Source organism: Microcaecilia unicolor, chromosome 3 (assembly GCF_901765095.1).
Source record: "Microcaecilia unicolor chromosome 3, aMicUni1.1, whole genome shotgun sequence".
Lineage (NCBI taxonomy): Eukaryota > Metazoa > Chordata > Amphibia > Gymnophiona > Siphonopidae > Microcaecilia > Microcaecilia unicolor.
In genome coordinates, this window is record NC_044033.1 from 249,805,709 (window position 1) to 249,822,759 (window position 17,051).

The window sequence follows — 17,051 nt, forward strand, 5'->3', positions numbered from 1 at the left end:
TCAGCCCTAGCATTGACATAGGACCACAGTGGGAGACTCCAGCATGAGAAGTAAATCCAGAAGGGGGTGTGCAGTCCTTGGACAAGGGACCAGATATTAGAAGCAGTATTTTTGCATGCTTGGTTCTGTGCACCATAGCAGTGCTTTGGCTTATGTTGTAAGGATGGTCAGCTTGTGCTGTATTGATTCTCCAAGTCTCTTGACCTACGTGGAAGAGCAGCCTAGAGCCTGTACTTAGGTCCCTTCTATTTGTCTATTTTTATCAGCTCGCAAGCAGCTCCCGAAACGACTACTAGAATCTTCTCATGGAGAGGAAGAGACAAAGGAAGATCTGGATGTGATGGAGTCCAGCTCCAAAAGGCAGAAGAAAGAGAGAGGTGAGGGAAAGACAAGATGGTGTGAGGACCCTGTAGAACCTTCCTGCCAGGACCTTCATAGAATGAATTGATGGGGACAGGATGTTCTCTCTCTCTCCACTGATGTGGGCGAGAGGGAGGAGGCTCATGCTGATGATGCAGCCACTGGCATAAGGGTTGTACATCAGCTTTAGAGCTAGTTCTTCCCTGGTATTAGCAGTGACTTTTGTGGGGGGGGGTGGGGGGGTGGGGGTTGTCACCCATCTCACATGCCCTTTGTGATGGCCTGCCCTCTGGTATTTCAGTAGTGATACCTCCCCAGCCCCTGGCAAACGCATCTTCCTCAGCGACCCTCCAGACCGGTCAAGACGCGTGGTTATGTACTCCTACCAGCAGAGGGAGACTGAGAAAACACTGAGCTTTGAACACTGACTATATAACCTGTGCAGTCCCTACAGTAGCCAGTATTTTCTCAGTCTCAGCAGAGGTAGAAGGACAGCCTGTGCAGTCTTCAATAGTCTGGTGAGGTAGTTTTGATTTTAGGGATAAAGGATTTTGGGTTATCTTCAGGAGATTTCTATCCTTTAAGTACCCTGTACGTGGTTTGCCAAAAAAAAAAAAAAAGTGCTTCGGGGCCCTGGGTCCGGTGGGGCCCAGTAGTTCCCCCTGGGGTGTCACACCTGCTTTGTCGGGTCCCTCCCCCTGTGCTGCTCTCCAGTACTGTGTTACTGGCAGCTTTGTGCCTCGGCTACTTTCTGTGTACTGCAGCCTTGAGAGCCTTTCAATTTTCAGCTGCCAGAATTGTCTTCTGTCTCTTTAAGGGAGATATATTTATTTATTTGGTACGGAGCGAACGGGAGTTCTTTTCCGTCCTAGGAGCGAGAGAGCAGTGCTTTTGGGGCTTGCCTGACCTTGGGGCCGGTACGGGGAAGCGCTGCCTTTACTTTTACAGTTATGGCGGCCAAACTACTCCGTTGTTGCGCGTGCTCGCGCCGGGGCATCGAATCGCCGGGCGGTCAGTGTCGGCTGTGCGGTGAGCCCAAACGTTTGGAGGCAGTTCCCCCGCAGTTAACCGCGGAAGTCCCGGCGGTATCGGCGGCCCCTTTAGCAGCGGCAACTCAGGCGGGTCCGGAAGCGGCGCTTTGTTTCGGCGGGAACGGCCGCCATTTTGAATTTAGCGCGTTCTGCAGAGGCTTCTGTGGTTGAGCCAGTTGCCCCCGTGGACACACACAAAGTACCTATGGAGGGTCCAGGAGGGGTTAGCTTTCCTCCAGAGTTTGTATGGACTCTTTTCCAGGCTTGGAAATCGGGCCCCCCCAAGGGAGTGGAGGGGGTTAGTCCCATGCTGCCTAAAAGACCCCGGATAGAGTGGACAGAGGATGAGGAATATCTGTCTCAGGTGGGCACGGAAGGCCCATTTAGTGATGGGGGAGAGTCTGAGGGGTTTGAGGGTCCGGTAGATCCGGTGGACTCCCTTCCTGGGGAAGATCCCTCAGTAGTTAGGATTTTTCATAGGGATGAGCTTTCGGAGCTCATTGATCAGGTCACAGCTACCCTTAAATTTAATCCTGAGGTGGCTTCAGGTGAATCTGGGCAGGATCCCTTGGTGAAGGGAATTCAGCGTAGAGCACGGACCTTCCCTATGAACAAGGATCTCAGGGAGATGATTAACCAGGAATGGGATTCGCCAGACTCGCCGTGTAAGGTTTCTAAGGCAATGGCGAGGCTTTATCCCCTGCCGCAGGAGGATAGGGATTCCCTTAAGGCTCCTACGGTAGATGCAGTGGTTACAGCGGTTACTAAAGCGACAGCTATTCCAGTAGATGGTGGGGCCGCACTCCGTGAACCCCAGGATAGGAGATTGGAAGCATTTCTTAAGCGAAGCTTCGACTTGTCGGCGCTAGCTCTCCAGGCCTCGGTGTGTGGGGGCCTGGTGGCGCGGGCGTGTTTTCGCTGGGCCGAGAAGCTCCTGGATGATCCCGGGGAGGTTGGGACCTCGGGGTTACAGGATTTAGCCAAGTTGGAGATGGGTTCGTCTTTTTTGTCTGACGCGCTGTATGATTTGTTGCGTGCGTCGGCTAAAAATATGGCTATGATAGTGGGAGCGCGTAGGGCTCTCTGGTTAAGAGGTTGGGTCGCGGATGCGGCCTCTAAGGCTAAGTTGTGTTCTCTCCCCTTCAAGGGTTCTAGGCTTTTTGGCGAAGAGTTGGATAAGTTAGTGAAAGGCCTTAGTGAGGCCAAGGTGCCTCGACTCCCGGATTTTCGTCCCAAGCTGGGAGTTAGGGGTAATTCCTCTCGAGGTCGGCTTAGTGAGGCTCGACGGTATAGGCCTGGTAGGTTTAGTGGGGCCTCTAGAGGTAGGTTCTTCCAGCGCACCCAGTCCTTTCGCGGGAGTCGTCGCGGAGGCCGGGGTTCGTTCGGGGGAGGTCAGACCTCGGGGCGGCTTGCCCAATGAAGGTGTGCGGACCCAGGTTCTGGTGCGTGTAGGGGCTCGGCTGAGTCAGTTTTACCAGAACTGGGTCCACGTCACATCAGATCAGTGGGTTCTCGAAGTGGTTCGAGATGGTTATGCCCTGGAGTTCGAGACCTCTCCGCCCGAACGGTTTCTGGAGTCCCCTTGTCACTCGAGGCTCAAGAGAGCAGCAGTACGAGACACGTTGCGTCGTCTTCTCAGTCTGGGAGCAGTAGTTTCTGTTCCGCCCGCTCAGCAACGCTTGGGGTGTTACTCAATTTACTTTGTGGTGCCAAAGAAGGAGGATGCCTTTCGTCCTATTTTAGATCTAAAGAGAGTCAATGCAGCGCTCAAAGTTCCCTCTTTTCACATGGAGACGTTGCGGTCGGTAATTGTTGCAGTCCGGCAGGGAGAGTTTCTAACTTCTCTGGACTTGACAGAGGCTTATCTTCACATTCCCATTCGAGCGGCGCACCAGCGTTTTCTTCGCTTTGCAGTTTTGGGGAAGCACTTTCAGTTTTGTGCCCTGCCCTTCGGTCTGGCAACAGCTCCCCGCACCTTTTCCAAGGTCATGGTGGTGGTGGCGGCAGCTTTGCGCCGGCAGGGCATTTTGGTGCACCCGTATCTAGACGATTGGTTGATTCGGGCCAAGTCCCGGGCGGAGAGCGAGGGGGCGACGTCGCGTGTGGTACAGTTTCTCCAGTCGCTGGGCTGGGTGGTGAATTTCAGCAAGAGTCAGTTGGTACCGTCGCAGGCTCTGGAGTATCTGGGCGTTCTCTTCGATACCAGGTCGGGTCGAGTGTTTTTGCCTCCCCCGAGAATCAGCAAGTTGCAGGACCTGATTCGGCGGTTTCTTGCACTGTCGTCACCGACGGCCCGGGCTTACCTGCAAGTTCTGGGGATGATGGCGGCAACCATAGAGGTAGTTCCTTGGGCCCGGGCGCACATGCGTCAGCTTCAGTCCTCTCTCCTCAGTCGGTGGGCTCCCCTGTCGCAGGAGTTGGAGGTACGTCTGCCGATGTCGCCGGTTGTCCGCCGCAGCCTCCGTTGGTGGCTCAGCACTTGCAATCTGGAGAAGGGAATGCCGTTGGAGTCCCCTCAGTGGGTGGTTCTTGTCACAGACGCAAGCCTGCTAGGATGGGGAGCGCATTGTCTCGGTCAGGTAGCGCAGGGGCGGTGGTCCCAGGCGGAAGCAAGGTGGTCCATCAACCGGTTGGAGACTCGGGCCATTCGGCTGGCACTTCAGAGTTTTCAGTCAATGCTTCTCCACAAGGCAGTCAGAGTGCTCTGCGACAACGCCACAGCCGTGGCCTATGTCAATCGTCAAGGGGGCACAAAGAGTCAAGCGGTAGCGGAGGAGACGGCACTGTTATGCCAATGGGCGGAAGGTCATCTTCAGGCGCTCTCGGCGGCTCATGTGGCCGGGGTGGACAACGTGGACGCAGATTTTTTGAGCCGGCATACTCTGGATCCCGGAGAGTGGTCTCTGCATCAGGCGGTGTTCGGCCGAATTGTGTCGGTCGGGGGGATGCCAGTTATAGATCTGATGGCCACAGCGCGCAATGCCCAAGTCCCAAGGTTTTTCAGTCGTTGGAGAGATCCGCGTGCGGAGGGTCTCGACGCTCTGCTGTTACCCTGGCCGCAGGGATTGCTGTATGTGTTTCCTCCGTGGCCGTTAGTAGGTCGAGTAATTCAGCGCATCGAGCGGCACGCAGGCCGGGTGATTTTGATAGCTCCAAACTGGCCGCGTCGACCGTGGTACGGAGATCTGGTGCGGTTGGCGGTCGCGAAGCCCCTTCAGTTGTCGGAAACGGTACTCTTGTGTCAAGGCCCGATAGTTATGCCAGACCCGGCTCGGTTCTCGCTTATGGCTTGGCTCTTGAGAGGCACAGGTTGAGGAAGAAAGGGTTTTCTGCCAGAGTCATTGATACAATGTTGAAGTCCCGCAGAACCTCCACTTCATTGGCGTATGTTCGAGTTTGGAGATTGTTTGAGCACTGGTGTGCAGAGCGGACGGTGATGCCTTTTCATTCCTCGGTGGCAGAGGTGTTGGAATTTTTGCAGGATGGTTTGGACAGGGGTCTGGCCTTGGCTACCTTGAAGGTTCAGGTGGCAGCGTTGTCATGTTTTCGGGGGAAGGTTCAGGGGAAGTCCATTGCTTCTATTCCGGAGGTTGTTCGTTTTTTGAAGGGTGTGAAGTTGTTGAGGCCGCCTCGTCGGCGGTTGGTTCCCCCGTGGGATTTGAATCTCGTTTTAGATGCCTTAGTCAGACCTCCATTTGAACCTTTGGTTGCGGCTTCCTGCAAAGATCTTTCTTTGAAGGCGGTCTTTCTGGTAGCTATTACCTCAGCTCGGAGAGTCTCGGAATTGCAGGCTTTGTCGTGTAGAGAGCCCTTTCTGTCTTTTTCCAAGGAAAAGGTGTCTTTGAGGCCGGTGCCCTCCTTTTTGCCAAAGGTGGTGTCAGACTTTCATGTTAATCAGGTCATTTCGTTGCCTGTTTTAGGTAACTTGGCGGGAGATTCGGAACAGCGTCGGCTGGCGAAGTTAGATGTTCGACGCATCTTGCGGTGTTATCTGTCTAGAACTCAGGAATTAAGAGTGTCGGATCGTTTGTTCGTGCTTCATGGTGGCCCTAAAAAGGGCGCAGCGGCATCCAAGGCGACTATAGCTAGATGGTTGAAGGAGGCGATTGCGTCGGCCTATTTGGTGAAGGGCCGTGAGGTTCCTAAGGTGTTTTCTGCTCATTCTACCAGAGCGGTTGCGGCCTCTTGGGCGGAGAATAGTATGATTCCTCCGTCAGATATTTGTCGGGCGGCGGTTTGGTCTTCGTTGCATTCGTTTGTGAAGCATTATAGGATTGATGTGCATGCGAAGGAAGAGGCAAGTTTTGGAGCAGCAGTGTTGACCTCTGGCCTTCGTAGATCCCGCCCATAAGGTATTTACTGCTTTGGTACGTCCCACGCGTCTTGACCGGTCTGGAGGGTCGCTGAGGAAGGTGAAATTAGATCTTACCTGCTAATTTTCTTTCCTCTAGACCCTCCAGACCGGTCAAGGACCCGCCCAGGTATACTGTAGGCCAGGAGGTAGTTTTTCGGTGGGCATCTCTTGGCAGCTGATGATTGTTATAATTTCAGACTCTTATTACCAGTTTTTGGTTGGTGTGGGTCTGGTGCAGGTGTGGCGTGGCAGACAGTCCACCTGTGGAAGCACGAATTAACAGTCTCTACAATGCAAATAAAAGAAACAGTGAATGTTCTTACAGTTGGCGGAAGCCATGTACAGGGTTGCTGGTTAAAGTTATAGTTGTGTTTTTGTTACTCTGCTTTGTGAGTGTTATACTGGCTACTGTAGGGACTGCACAGGTTATATAGTCAGTGTTCAAAGCTCAGTGTTTTCTCAGTCTCCCTCTGCTGGTAGGAGTACATAACCACGCGTCTTGACCGGTCTGGAGGGTCTAGAGGAAAGAAAATTAGCAGGTAAGATCTAATTTCACCTTTGTCAGCCCCTCTCACTCCCCTCCCCCACTATTCTAGTAATAAGACTTTTGTCCAACCAACACCTTTCTAGTTGGGTGTTGAAGCCTCCTCTCTCGCCATGTGCCAGTGATACCGTGGGAAGTATGATTAACTGAATTTTGATGAGCTTTGCTTCTGTTGTCGCAGATGACGCAGAGGCAGTGTCAGAAAAGAAACGGAAGGTCATGAAAACAGAAGAGGAGAAAGTTCTGAGTTCAGAGGTGGAGCTTGCGGAGGAGGACAAAGTTCAAAGTTCTTGTGCAGGAAAACCTACGACCCACGGCCGATTGGAGCAGGAAAGTGTCAAGGAGCAGGCAAAGGAGGCTGAGCCAACAAAGTCTACAAAATTCATCAGCAGCTTTTTTGGTAAGTTGTAAAGGGAGTTACTGGCATTAGAGAATGGGACAGGGACAGAGCCCGCGGAGATGGGATCAAGCTTTGTGCCCATGCCATTTATGTTTGAGTGATGCAGATGATGTTTTGATTTTTTTGGAAAAACAAGCAAAAGTGCTGGCCAAAACTGGGAATCCTTTGCATTCCTGCTACCAGCACATCTTCAGTGAGGACATTTGCTATTGTGGGAAGAACTGTGAAAGTCAGGAGAGCTAGACTGAATCCGGAGATTCCTCAGCGACCCTCCAGACCGGTCAAGACGCTTGGGTTATGCACTCCTACCAGCAGAGGGAGACTGAGAACACTAAAACTGTAACAATGTATAAGCCACCTGCCAACCCCCAAGCAGCCAGTAAATCTCAGTCTCCAGCAGAGGGTAGACGTGCAGCCTGAGCAGTCAATCTGGTCTGGTAGGCCTGGGATTTGTTTTAGGCCTTTTGTTGGTTAGCACCCTGTACTTAGAATCTGTGTGTTCGGGGAAGTGGGTCCGGTGGGGCTCCGTTTTTCCCCTGAGGTGTCACCTGGTGATCGGGTCCCTCCCCCGCTGTGCTCTCCTGAGCAGTCAGCCCTGTGCCTCGGTTCCTGTGTGATTGCAGGAACCTTGAGAGCCATAGCCCTTGTCAGCTTTTAGCAACCGGGCTGGGAAGTAAGAAGCCAGTTGAAAAAAAAAAAAAAGGAAAAGCTCTGCTTGTTTGTTTTGGGGCTGACCGGGAGAGCTGCAGTGCGTTTGTGAGAGAGAGTGAGTCTGGGCGCTGCTGCCTGTTGGGTTGCTTACCTCCTTTCTTCCCTGAGGGATGTCGGCAGGGAAAACCCTCTTGTTACTGGTTCTGTGCGCACCAAGGTGTGGATGCGCCGGGGGCACAATGCAGACTCTGTGGGTAGCCGAATCCGCCTCTTTCTTTGCCTCCGTTATTGTCCGCAGAGGTTTCCGGGGTCGGCTCGGGCTCTGTTGATACGTCCTTGCTCCCAGGTGCTGTAGCAGCGGTTTTGGCAGGAACCACCGCCATATTGGATTCCTCCAGCCCTGCGGTTTCGCCTCAGACGTTGCAGGAATTTCAGGGGCAGAACATAGGCTGGTCTCCTGAGTGCTCAGGGGGCATGGGATTTCCCACCTGATTTTATTTGGTCGATGTTCCAGGTGTGGAAATCAGAATTCCAGCAGGCAGACCTTCAGAAGGGGGTAGGTCTGGATTGGTCAGAAGACCCTGAGTTTTTGTCCTTACAACACTCAGAAGAGGAGTGCAGTGATCTTGGAGATGACGTTCTTTTGGACACCTGTCCTGAGGAGGAGGGGTCCTTGCCAGGTGAAGATCACTCGGTAGTGAGGATCTTTCATAGAGATGAGCTGGCTGAATTGATTGATCAGGTGGTTGCTACACTTAAATTTGATTCTCCTGAGACCACGGTGGTGGAGGTAAAGCAGGTAGACCCGTTGGTTAAGGGTATTCGCTGGTCTTCCCGTTCTTTTCCCATGAATAAAGACCCCAGAGATGTGGTCTTCCCCAGATTCTGCTTGTAGGGTGGCTAGAGCTATGACGAGGCTTTATCCTTTTCCACAAGAGGATAGGGACTCTTTAAAGTCTCCTACAGTTACATAATAACATAGTAGATGACGGCAGATAAAGACCTGTTTGGTCTATCCAGTCTGCCCAAAAAGAGAAACCCATAGCGTAAACTATGATGTGATACTTCATATGTACAACTGATCTTCATTATATGCGGTGGTGACGGCGGTCACTAAAACCAGTGCTATTCCTGTTGATGGGGGGGCTGCTCTCAGGGATCCTCAAGATAGGAAGTTGGAATCCTTTATTAGGCGTAGTTTTGATCTGTCCGCCTTGTCGCTGCAGGCCTCGGTGTGTGGAGGTTTAGTAGCTCAAGCTTGCTTCCGCTGGGCTGAAAAACTCTTAGATGATCCGGCGGTGGATAGATCTTCCTGGGTGCAGGAACTAGCCAAGCTGGAGATGTGCTCTTCTTTCTTAGCAGATGCTCTTTATGATTTGCCGCGAGCGTCGTCAAAAAATATGGCTATCGGGCCGTGGGTCGTCTGCGAGATGCTTGGCGGTACAGGCCAGGTGGGTTCAATGGTGCGCCTAGTGGGCAATTTTTTTTTCAGCGTACGTAGCCCTTCATGGAGGCTGCCGGGGAGGTTGGGATGCATCTTCGGTGGGTTCCGCCTTGCGTACCTCGCAATGAAGGTGTGCGGGTCCAGCCTCTAGTTCGCATGGGTGCTCGTCTGCGTCAGTTTTACCAGAGGTGGACCCACATCACGTCGGATCAGTGAGTTTTCAAAGTGGTGCGCGACAGATATGCCCTAGAGTTCGATGGCCCTCTTCCCGATTTTTTTTTTTTTTCTGGGATCTCCGTGTCGCTCTCGTCTTGAGGCCAGGGCAACTCGCCAAACCCTCCTTCAGTTGATCGATCTGGGGGCTGTGGTTCCCATACCCACCTCAAAGAGGGGGGGGGGGCGGGTTGTTACTTGATTTATTTCATGGTTCCCAAGAAGGAGGATGCCTTCTGGCCTATTTTAGATCTGAAAAGGGTCAACGGGGCGCTGAAGGTTCCCTCCTTCCGGATGGAGACTTTGCATTCAGTCATCGTAGCGGTTTAGTCGGGGGAGTTTCTCACTTCGTTGGATCTGACAGAAGCCTATCTACATATTCCCATCTGGGCGGCGCACCAGCGTTTTCTTCGTTTTGTGGTCTTAGGAAAGCATTTTCAATTCTGTGCTCTGCCGTTCGGTCTTGCGACGGTGCCTCGTACCTTTTCCAAGGTTATGGTGGTCGTAGCGGCAGCATTGAGGAAGCAAGGAATCTTGGTCCATCCGTATCTCGAAGATTGGCTGATTCGAGCCAAGTCAAGGCAGGAGAGTGTATAGGCGACCGCGAGAGTGGTGAGTTTATTGAAGTCGCACGGTTGGGTAATGAACGTTGACAAGTCGTCTAGTTCCGTTGCAGTCCCTGGAGTATCTGGGAGTTCGTTTCGACACGTTGAAGGGGCGAGTGTTCCTACCGTCAGCTTGGATTGTCAAGATGCAGGCTCTGATTCGTCTGCTTTGCTCCAAGAGACTTCCTTCAGCTCGCTCTTATCTGCAGGTATTGGGTCTTTGCAGCGTCGACAGAAGAAGTTCCATGGGCCCAGGCTCACATGCGGCAGTTACAGTCGTCCCTGCTGGATCGCTGGTCTCCTCAGACTCAGGACTTGGAGGAGAGACTTTTTTTGCCTGATACTCCCCGCCTCAGCCTTCAGTGGTGGCTTCACACGCCAAATCTAGAGAAGGGCATGCCCTTGGATCCTCCGGACTGGATTGTTCTCACCACGGATGCCAGTCTGGGAGGTTGAGGGGGGTCCATTCCCTCGGACAGGTGGTCCAGGGCCGTTGGTCGTCGGAGGAGGCCGGATGGTCCATCAATCATCTGGAAACGCGGGCGATCCGTTTGGCTCTTCAGGCTCTTCAGTATCTTCTAGGCGGCAAGGCGGTCTGGGTTATGTCCAACAATGCCACAGCCGTTGCATATGTCAATCGTCAAGGGGGCACGAACAGTCGGGTGGTTGCCAAGGAGACAGAGGAGCAAATGCGTTGGGTGGAAGTTCATCTGCAGTGTGTCTCAGCAGGTCACGTGGCTGGTGTGGACAACGTGAGTGCGGATTTTCTGAGCAGACACACATTAGACCCCGGAGAGTGGTCGCTTCATCGTTCGCTGTTTCATCGTCTGGTGATGGAGTGGGATCTGCCTGTGATGGACCTCATGGCAACACCCGCCAGTGCTCAGGTGCCCTGGTTTTTCAGTTGTTGGGATCTGCGGTCTGAGGGAATCGAAGCCCTGGTGCTTCCATGGCCTCCTCAACAGCTGTTGTACGTGTTTCCTCTTTGGGCTCTGGTAGGTTGTGTAGTTCAGAGAATAGAGCGGCACTTAGGCATGGTGTGATTCTGGTAGCTCCGAATTGGCCTCATCGGCCGTGGTACGGAGATCTAGTGCGTCTGGCAGTTCGCGGTCCGCTGTCTCTGGAGGAATCGGTGTTGTTAGTGTAAGGCCCCGTAGTGATGCCTGATGCATCTCCGTTCTCGCTTACGGCTTGGCTCTTGAGAGGAACAGGTTGCGGAAGAAAGGGTTTTCATCCAGAGTAATTGATACTATGTTACAGTCCCATAAACGGTCCACCTCCATCGCTTATGTCACGTGTGGTGAATTTTTGAAAATTGGTGTCAGGAGCGTTCTTATTCTCCTTGGTGCATTTTGTTTCCGGAAGTGCTAGAATTTTTGCAAGATGGTGTGGATAGAGGTCTCGCTGTTAACTCTTTGAAGGTACAGATGGCGGCTTTGGCTTGTTTCTGGGGGAAGGTACAGGGTGTATCCTTGGCCTCTTCTCCGGACGTGGTTCGTTTTTTGCGGGGCGTGAAATTGATTGAAAAGCTACACTGACTTCCACTTAGAGAACGTATCGCGTTCATTGTATGCTCTCTAGTTCACAAAATCATTCACAGAGATGCCCCAGCCTACATGTCAGACCTGATAGATCTGCCACCCAGGAATGCTAAAAGATCATCTCGCACATTCCTTAATCTCCACTTACCCAGCTGTAAAAGTCTAAAATACAAACTAACACATGCGTCAAAACTTTTCTTACCTGAGTACACAACTATGGAACGCATTACCGCTCAATTTAAAAACAATATACGAACTAACTAACTTTCGTAAGTCTCTGAAGACCCACCTCTTCAACAAGGCATACCACAAAGATCAACAATTATAAAGAAGACACATCTCCACACTACCTATAATCAGAACTGTTCCTTTCTATTTTTCTTATACCTGCTTGTTTAATTATAAAGAAGACACATCTCCACACTACCTATAATCAGAACTGTTCCTTTCTATTTTTCTTATACCTGCTTGTTTAATTACTATCATGTCATCCATTTTCTCTATGTAATGCAAATTATCTTCCAATCTATTATCTACCAATAACGATACATTGTAAGCCACATTGAGCCTGCAAATAGGTGGGAAAATGTGGGATACAAATGCAATAAATAAATTTGTCCGCCGCAGCGTCAGGTGGTTCCTCCGTGGGATTTGAATCTGGTGTTGGTGGGTTCCCCCTTTGAGCTGTTGGTTTCGAGTACTTTTTAAAAAAAATTTTTTTTTATTTATAACCATTTAAATTTTTACAAGCGATAAAACAACTTGCTGGAAATACAGAGAAAGTAATATGTAGGAATTATTTCAGTCAGGTAATTCTATTCTCTTCCTTAGATCACTAAATAGGGAGAGTGAAACAAGATAAGGAGATCAATTAAACAGTAAACAGAAAAAAAAAACCGTGGTATTAACCTGATTATCCCCAGATATTACTCGTCTAATTTATTATTCCACATTGATCATCTGGTTGGCTTCTTCAAGGCCAATAAGGTGTATAGTCAAATCATTTCATTGAAAAACATACTTATTGTCCAATATTAGAAATAATACATCTGATTACATTCTTTCTCTTTTAAAAACCAGGAGTTATTTAACAATGCATATACTTAGTCTCTAATTCAAATCCCACTGATTAAAGTAATCCCAGTTTTCACAGGCTTCACTCCTTTTTGAGGAAATATTTCTGAGGAAAACTTTAGGAGTCATACCCGGAACTCTGGGAAAAACAATAATCTCGATATGAATCTATAATAATATTCATTTTATTATTCAAAATTTCTGGTCTATTATCATAACCACTTCTTGCTCATGTAGAATCAATTTTTTACTCTCAAAGGGTTCAGTTGAATTGTCCATGTAACTCTCTAATAAAATTATATCTGAAACAAAATTATTTACTGCCACCGTTAGGTCCCGAAGCGCCTTCCAGATGGTATTCAATGTAATCTCCACGGGAGCCAAAAACTCAAGTTGATTTCTCATAGGTGTTTAGGAGTGGTTCTGCCAATTCGGGTTCTGCTGTAAACGTCCTCCGTTTCAACATATACCTCTAACTCACTCCTCCACTCCTTTGGACATGGTGGTTGAATAATTCGGGAGCGATGGAGTTGTTTTTTCCAGGTCCAAGAGCGTTGACGCTCCTTCGCCGGCGCTAATCAAAGGACTCAACAACCCTTTCATCTGTGGGCAGTTCGTCACGCAACGAATCCCGCACTTGCTGCTCTGGGGATAAAACGCTGGCCATCGGCGGCTGACTGCCGCATGTCCCGACATTGCTGCATGGATGTCCAACCGCCACCTGAAACTGAACATGTCCAAGACCGAGCTTATCGTCTTTCCACCAAAACCCACTTCTCCTCTTCCTCCACTCTGTATCTCAGTTGATGGCACCCTCATCCTCCCTGTTTCATTTGCCTGCAACCTCGGAGTCCTCTTCGACTCCTCCCTCTCCTTCTCTGCGCATATCCAGCAGATAGCCAAGACCTGTCGCTTCTTTCTCTTTAACATCAGCAAAATTCGCCCTTTCCTCTCTGAGCACACCACCCGTACTCTCGTCCACGCTCTCATTACCTCTCGCCTTGACTACTGCAACCTATTCCTTACTGGCCTCCCACTTAGCCATCTACCCCCCCTTCAATCTGTTCAGAACTCTGCTGCACGTCTTATATTCCGCCTGAACCAATATACTCATATCACCCCTCTTCTCAGGTCACTTCACTGGCTTCCAATCAGATACCGCATACAGTTCAAGCTTCTCCTCCTTACCTACAAATGCACTCAGTCTTCAGCCCCTCATTACCTCTCTACCCTCATTTCCCCTTACATTCCCGCCCGTAACCTCCGCTCACAGGACAAATCCCTCCTCTCAGTACCCTTCTCCACCACCGCCAACTCCAGGCTCCGCTCATTCTGCCTCGCCTCACCCTATGCTTGGAATAAACTTCCTGAGCCCTTTCGCCAAGCCCCCTCCCTACCCATCTTCAAATCCTTTCTCAAAGCCCACCTCTTCAATGTTGCTTTCGGCACCTAACCTTTATACCTTTCAGGAAATCTAGACTGCCCCTATTTGACTGACTGTACATTTGTCCTTCTATGTTAAATTGTACAGCGCTGCATAACCCTAGTAGCGTTTTAGAAATGTCAAGTGGTAGTAGTAGTAGTCCTCTTCCTCTCAGTTAAGGTAACTGCAGTTACAGAGAGGAAATTTACGTAACGAAGACGAAACTTCAGAGGACAGCTGGGTCATTGGGCATACAAACTTCAGGTCACCATCTTACCACTCTCCCAGTTTGGGACACTCTTTGTCTGGTTTCTCCTCAGAGGCCTGTCTGATACGGCTAACCCTTCAGCATAGCCCTCTAAGTCATTGAAACACACAAGCCCCTCCACCTCTACAAGGTGGTGTCCCTTCGGAGGGGGGTTTCGAGTACTTTTAAGGATCTCACTCAGAAGATGGTGTTTTTAGTGGCTATTGCTTTGGCTCAGCGGATTTTGGAGTTGCAGGCTTTGTCTTGTCGTGCTCCTTTTTTGACTTTTTCTAAGGAAAAGGTGTCCCTGAAGCCCGTTCCATCCTTTTTGCCTAAGGTGGTTTCCTCTTTTCATGTGAATCAGGACATTTCTTTGCCGGTTTTGGGTGATAGGTCGGGAGATTCGACTCAACACCATTTAGCAAAATTGGATGTTCATTGAGCTTTGCGTTCTTACTTGACAAGGACACAAGTGTTTTGGGCCTCTGATAGGTTGTTTGTGTTGTATGGGCGACCTAAGAAGGGTGCTACAGCTTGTAAAGCAACGATATCTGGATGGTTGAAAGAGGCAGTTTCTTCGGCATACCTGCTCAAGGGGCGTGAGGTGCTTTCGGTTCTTAAGGCACATTATACTCGGGGGGGGGGGGGGGGGGGGGGGCTTCCTCCTGGGCTGAAAGTAGTTTGATTCCTCCTCAAGATATTTGCAGAGCGGCTGTCTGTCTGGTCCTCTCTGCATTCTTTTGTGAAGCATTATAGGATTGATCTGCAGGTTAGAGAGGATGCGAGTTTTGGTGCGGCAGTTCTGACTTCTGATTTTCGGGGTTCCTGCCCTTAGATTATTTACTGCTTTGGTACTTCCCAAGCATCTTGACCGGTCTGGAGGGTCGCTGAGGAAGGTGAAATTAGGCCTTACCTGCTAATTTTCTTTCCTCTAGACCCTCCAGACCGGTCAAGAACCCATCCGGTATGTTTTAGTCTAGTGTGGTCTTTAGACTGATTTTGGTTTTGTGCCTCAGGGTTGCTATGGCTGATAGGTCTTTAGTTCTGGACTTCTCGTTTTCTGAAGTTCAGCGGTAGTAGCCTCTGCATTGTCAGGGGCGTTTGGTCGACAGAAGCACATTCATGTCTATTTTGAGTTCTGAGTACAGGGTTCTAGGTATTCGTTTTATGTGTTTGTTCTTTTCTGCTTTGTTACTGATTTACTGGCTGCTTGGGGGTTGGCAGGTGGCTTATACATTGTTACAGTTTTAGTGTTCTCAGTCTCCCTCTGCTGGTAGGAGTGCATAACCCAAGCGTCTTGACCAGTCTGGGAGGGTCTAGAGGAAAGAAAATAGCAGGTAAGGCCTAATTTCACCTTGATGACTTATTCATCCACAGATTAAAAAATCATAAGTGCTTCGTAGGACATATTTCTCCCCACTAGAGCATAAAAAGTGGGTTGTACTTTGTATCCCTGGACATTTTAACAGGGTGAATTAGGGTTCCCTGTGGTACTAGACGTAAGCTGTTGGGTGTTGGAAGGGAACATAAGAATAGCCATATTGGGTCAGACCAATGGTCCATCTAGCCCAGTACCCTGCTTCCAACAGTAGCAATTAATAGCACCATTCCATGCTACCAATCCCTGGGCAAGCAGTGGCGGGGAGGGGGGGTTTATTGTAGTTGCTCGTTGTTGTTTTCTATTTGTGATTTGTAAACAGCTGTACAGAATATTGTTCCTTTTTATACTTTGTTTAAACATAAAATCATACGTGTTCAAGGGTTGTGCAGATGGGGACAGAGCCCACAGGGACAGAAACAGAGCCCTGCTTTGTCCCCGTGTCACTCTAATTGGCATGTCTAACAGGAGCCCACATACCAAGAGTCTCCTCGGACAGGTGCCGGAATTGGGACGAAAGGGACTTTCTTAATATTAAGAATTGGGAAATGTTAAGGACCGTGTGAGTGAAAAAACGTACAAATCACACTGAAGTTAATTGGCTACAGTACATCTGCGACCTGCTCAGACAGTGCTCGGGGGTGAGGAGCCCTGTGATTGTCAGGTGATCTTGCTCAGTATAGAACACAGGCTGAGTATGTATTCAATAGGTACTCAGTGGCAGCCTCTCTGCTGTTTATTTTTTAAACCAAATAAGCTGATCAGAATTGAGAATTGCAGAGCACCCACCTCATTTAAGTATTATCTGAATGAGGAAAATGTTTCTTTCTTGGAAATTTTTTTTTTTTTTTATATAGCACGTTGAAAGAGATTATGTGGGAATGTGTCATTGGTGGGGAATAGGGTAGCAGTGGTGACACTCCCTTATATCACAGCATGTAGTTTGCTGTACCTTCAGCAATGCCAGCCCCTCGTAAAACAGAGTCATGACAGTAAGAAGGAAGAAAATAAACATCACTCTTTATTAAGATCACAAATTACACAGAGGAATCTAATGGTGTTTAATGTGAGCAAGTGCAAAGCGATGCATGTGGGAAAGAGGAACCCGACTATAGCTATGTAATGCAAAGTTCCACATTAGGAGTCACCAACCAGGAAAGGGACCTAGGTGTCATCTTTTATAATTGAAACCCTCTGCTCAATGTGCAGTGGCGGCTAAGAAAGCAAATAGAATGCTAGGTATTATTAGAAAAGAAATGGAAAACAAAAATGAAGTTATAATGCCTTTGTATCACTCCATGGTGCGACCGCACCTCAAATATTGTGTGCAATTCTAGTCATCGCATCTCAAAAAAGATATAGTGGAATTATAAAAAGGTGCAGAGAAGGGCGACAAAAATGATAAAGGGGATGGGACGACTTCCTGTGAGGAAAGGATAAAGCAGCCAGGGCTGTTCAGCTTAGAGAAAAGATGGCTGAAGGGAGATATGATAGAGGTCTATAAAATGAGTGGAGTGGAATGGGTAGACGGGAATCACTTTACTGTTTCCAAAAATATTAGGACTGGGGGCATGCAATGAAACTACAAAGTAGTAAATTTAAAACAAATCGGAGAAAATATTTCTTCACTCAGTGTGTAATTAAACTCTTGAATTCTTTGCCAGAGAATGTAGTAAAAGCAGTTAGCAGGGTTTAAAAAAGAGTTGGATAGCTTCCTAAAAGAAAAGTCCATAATCCATTATTAAAATGGACTTGGGGAAAATCCACTGATTATTTCTAGGATAAG

At 49.3% G+C, this 17,051-nt stretch overlaps 1 protein-coding gene across 3 annotated transcripts in view; it reads left to right on the forward strand.

Moving 5' to 3' along the window:
- LIG1 (DNA ligase 1) overlaps positions 1–17,051 on the forward strand; it is an 88,743-nt gene that overhangs the window by 10,787 nt on the left and 60,905 nt on the right. For all 3 annotated transcript variants that reach the window (XM_030197689.1, XM_030197687.1, XM_030197688.1), the window contains 2 exons: positions 267–377; positions 6,471–6,689. In XM_030197689.1, coding sequence (XP_030053549.1) covers positions 267–377; positions 6,471–6,689 — 330 coding nt within the window. The remainder of the gene's footprint in view (positions 1–266; positions 378–6,470; positions 6,690–17,051) is intronic.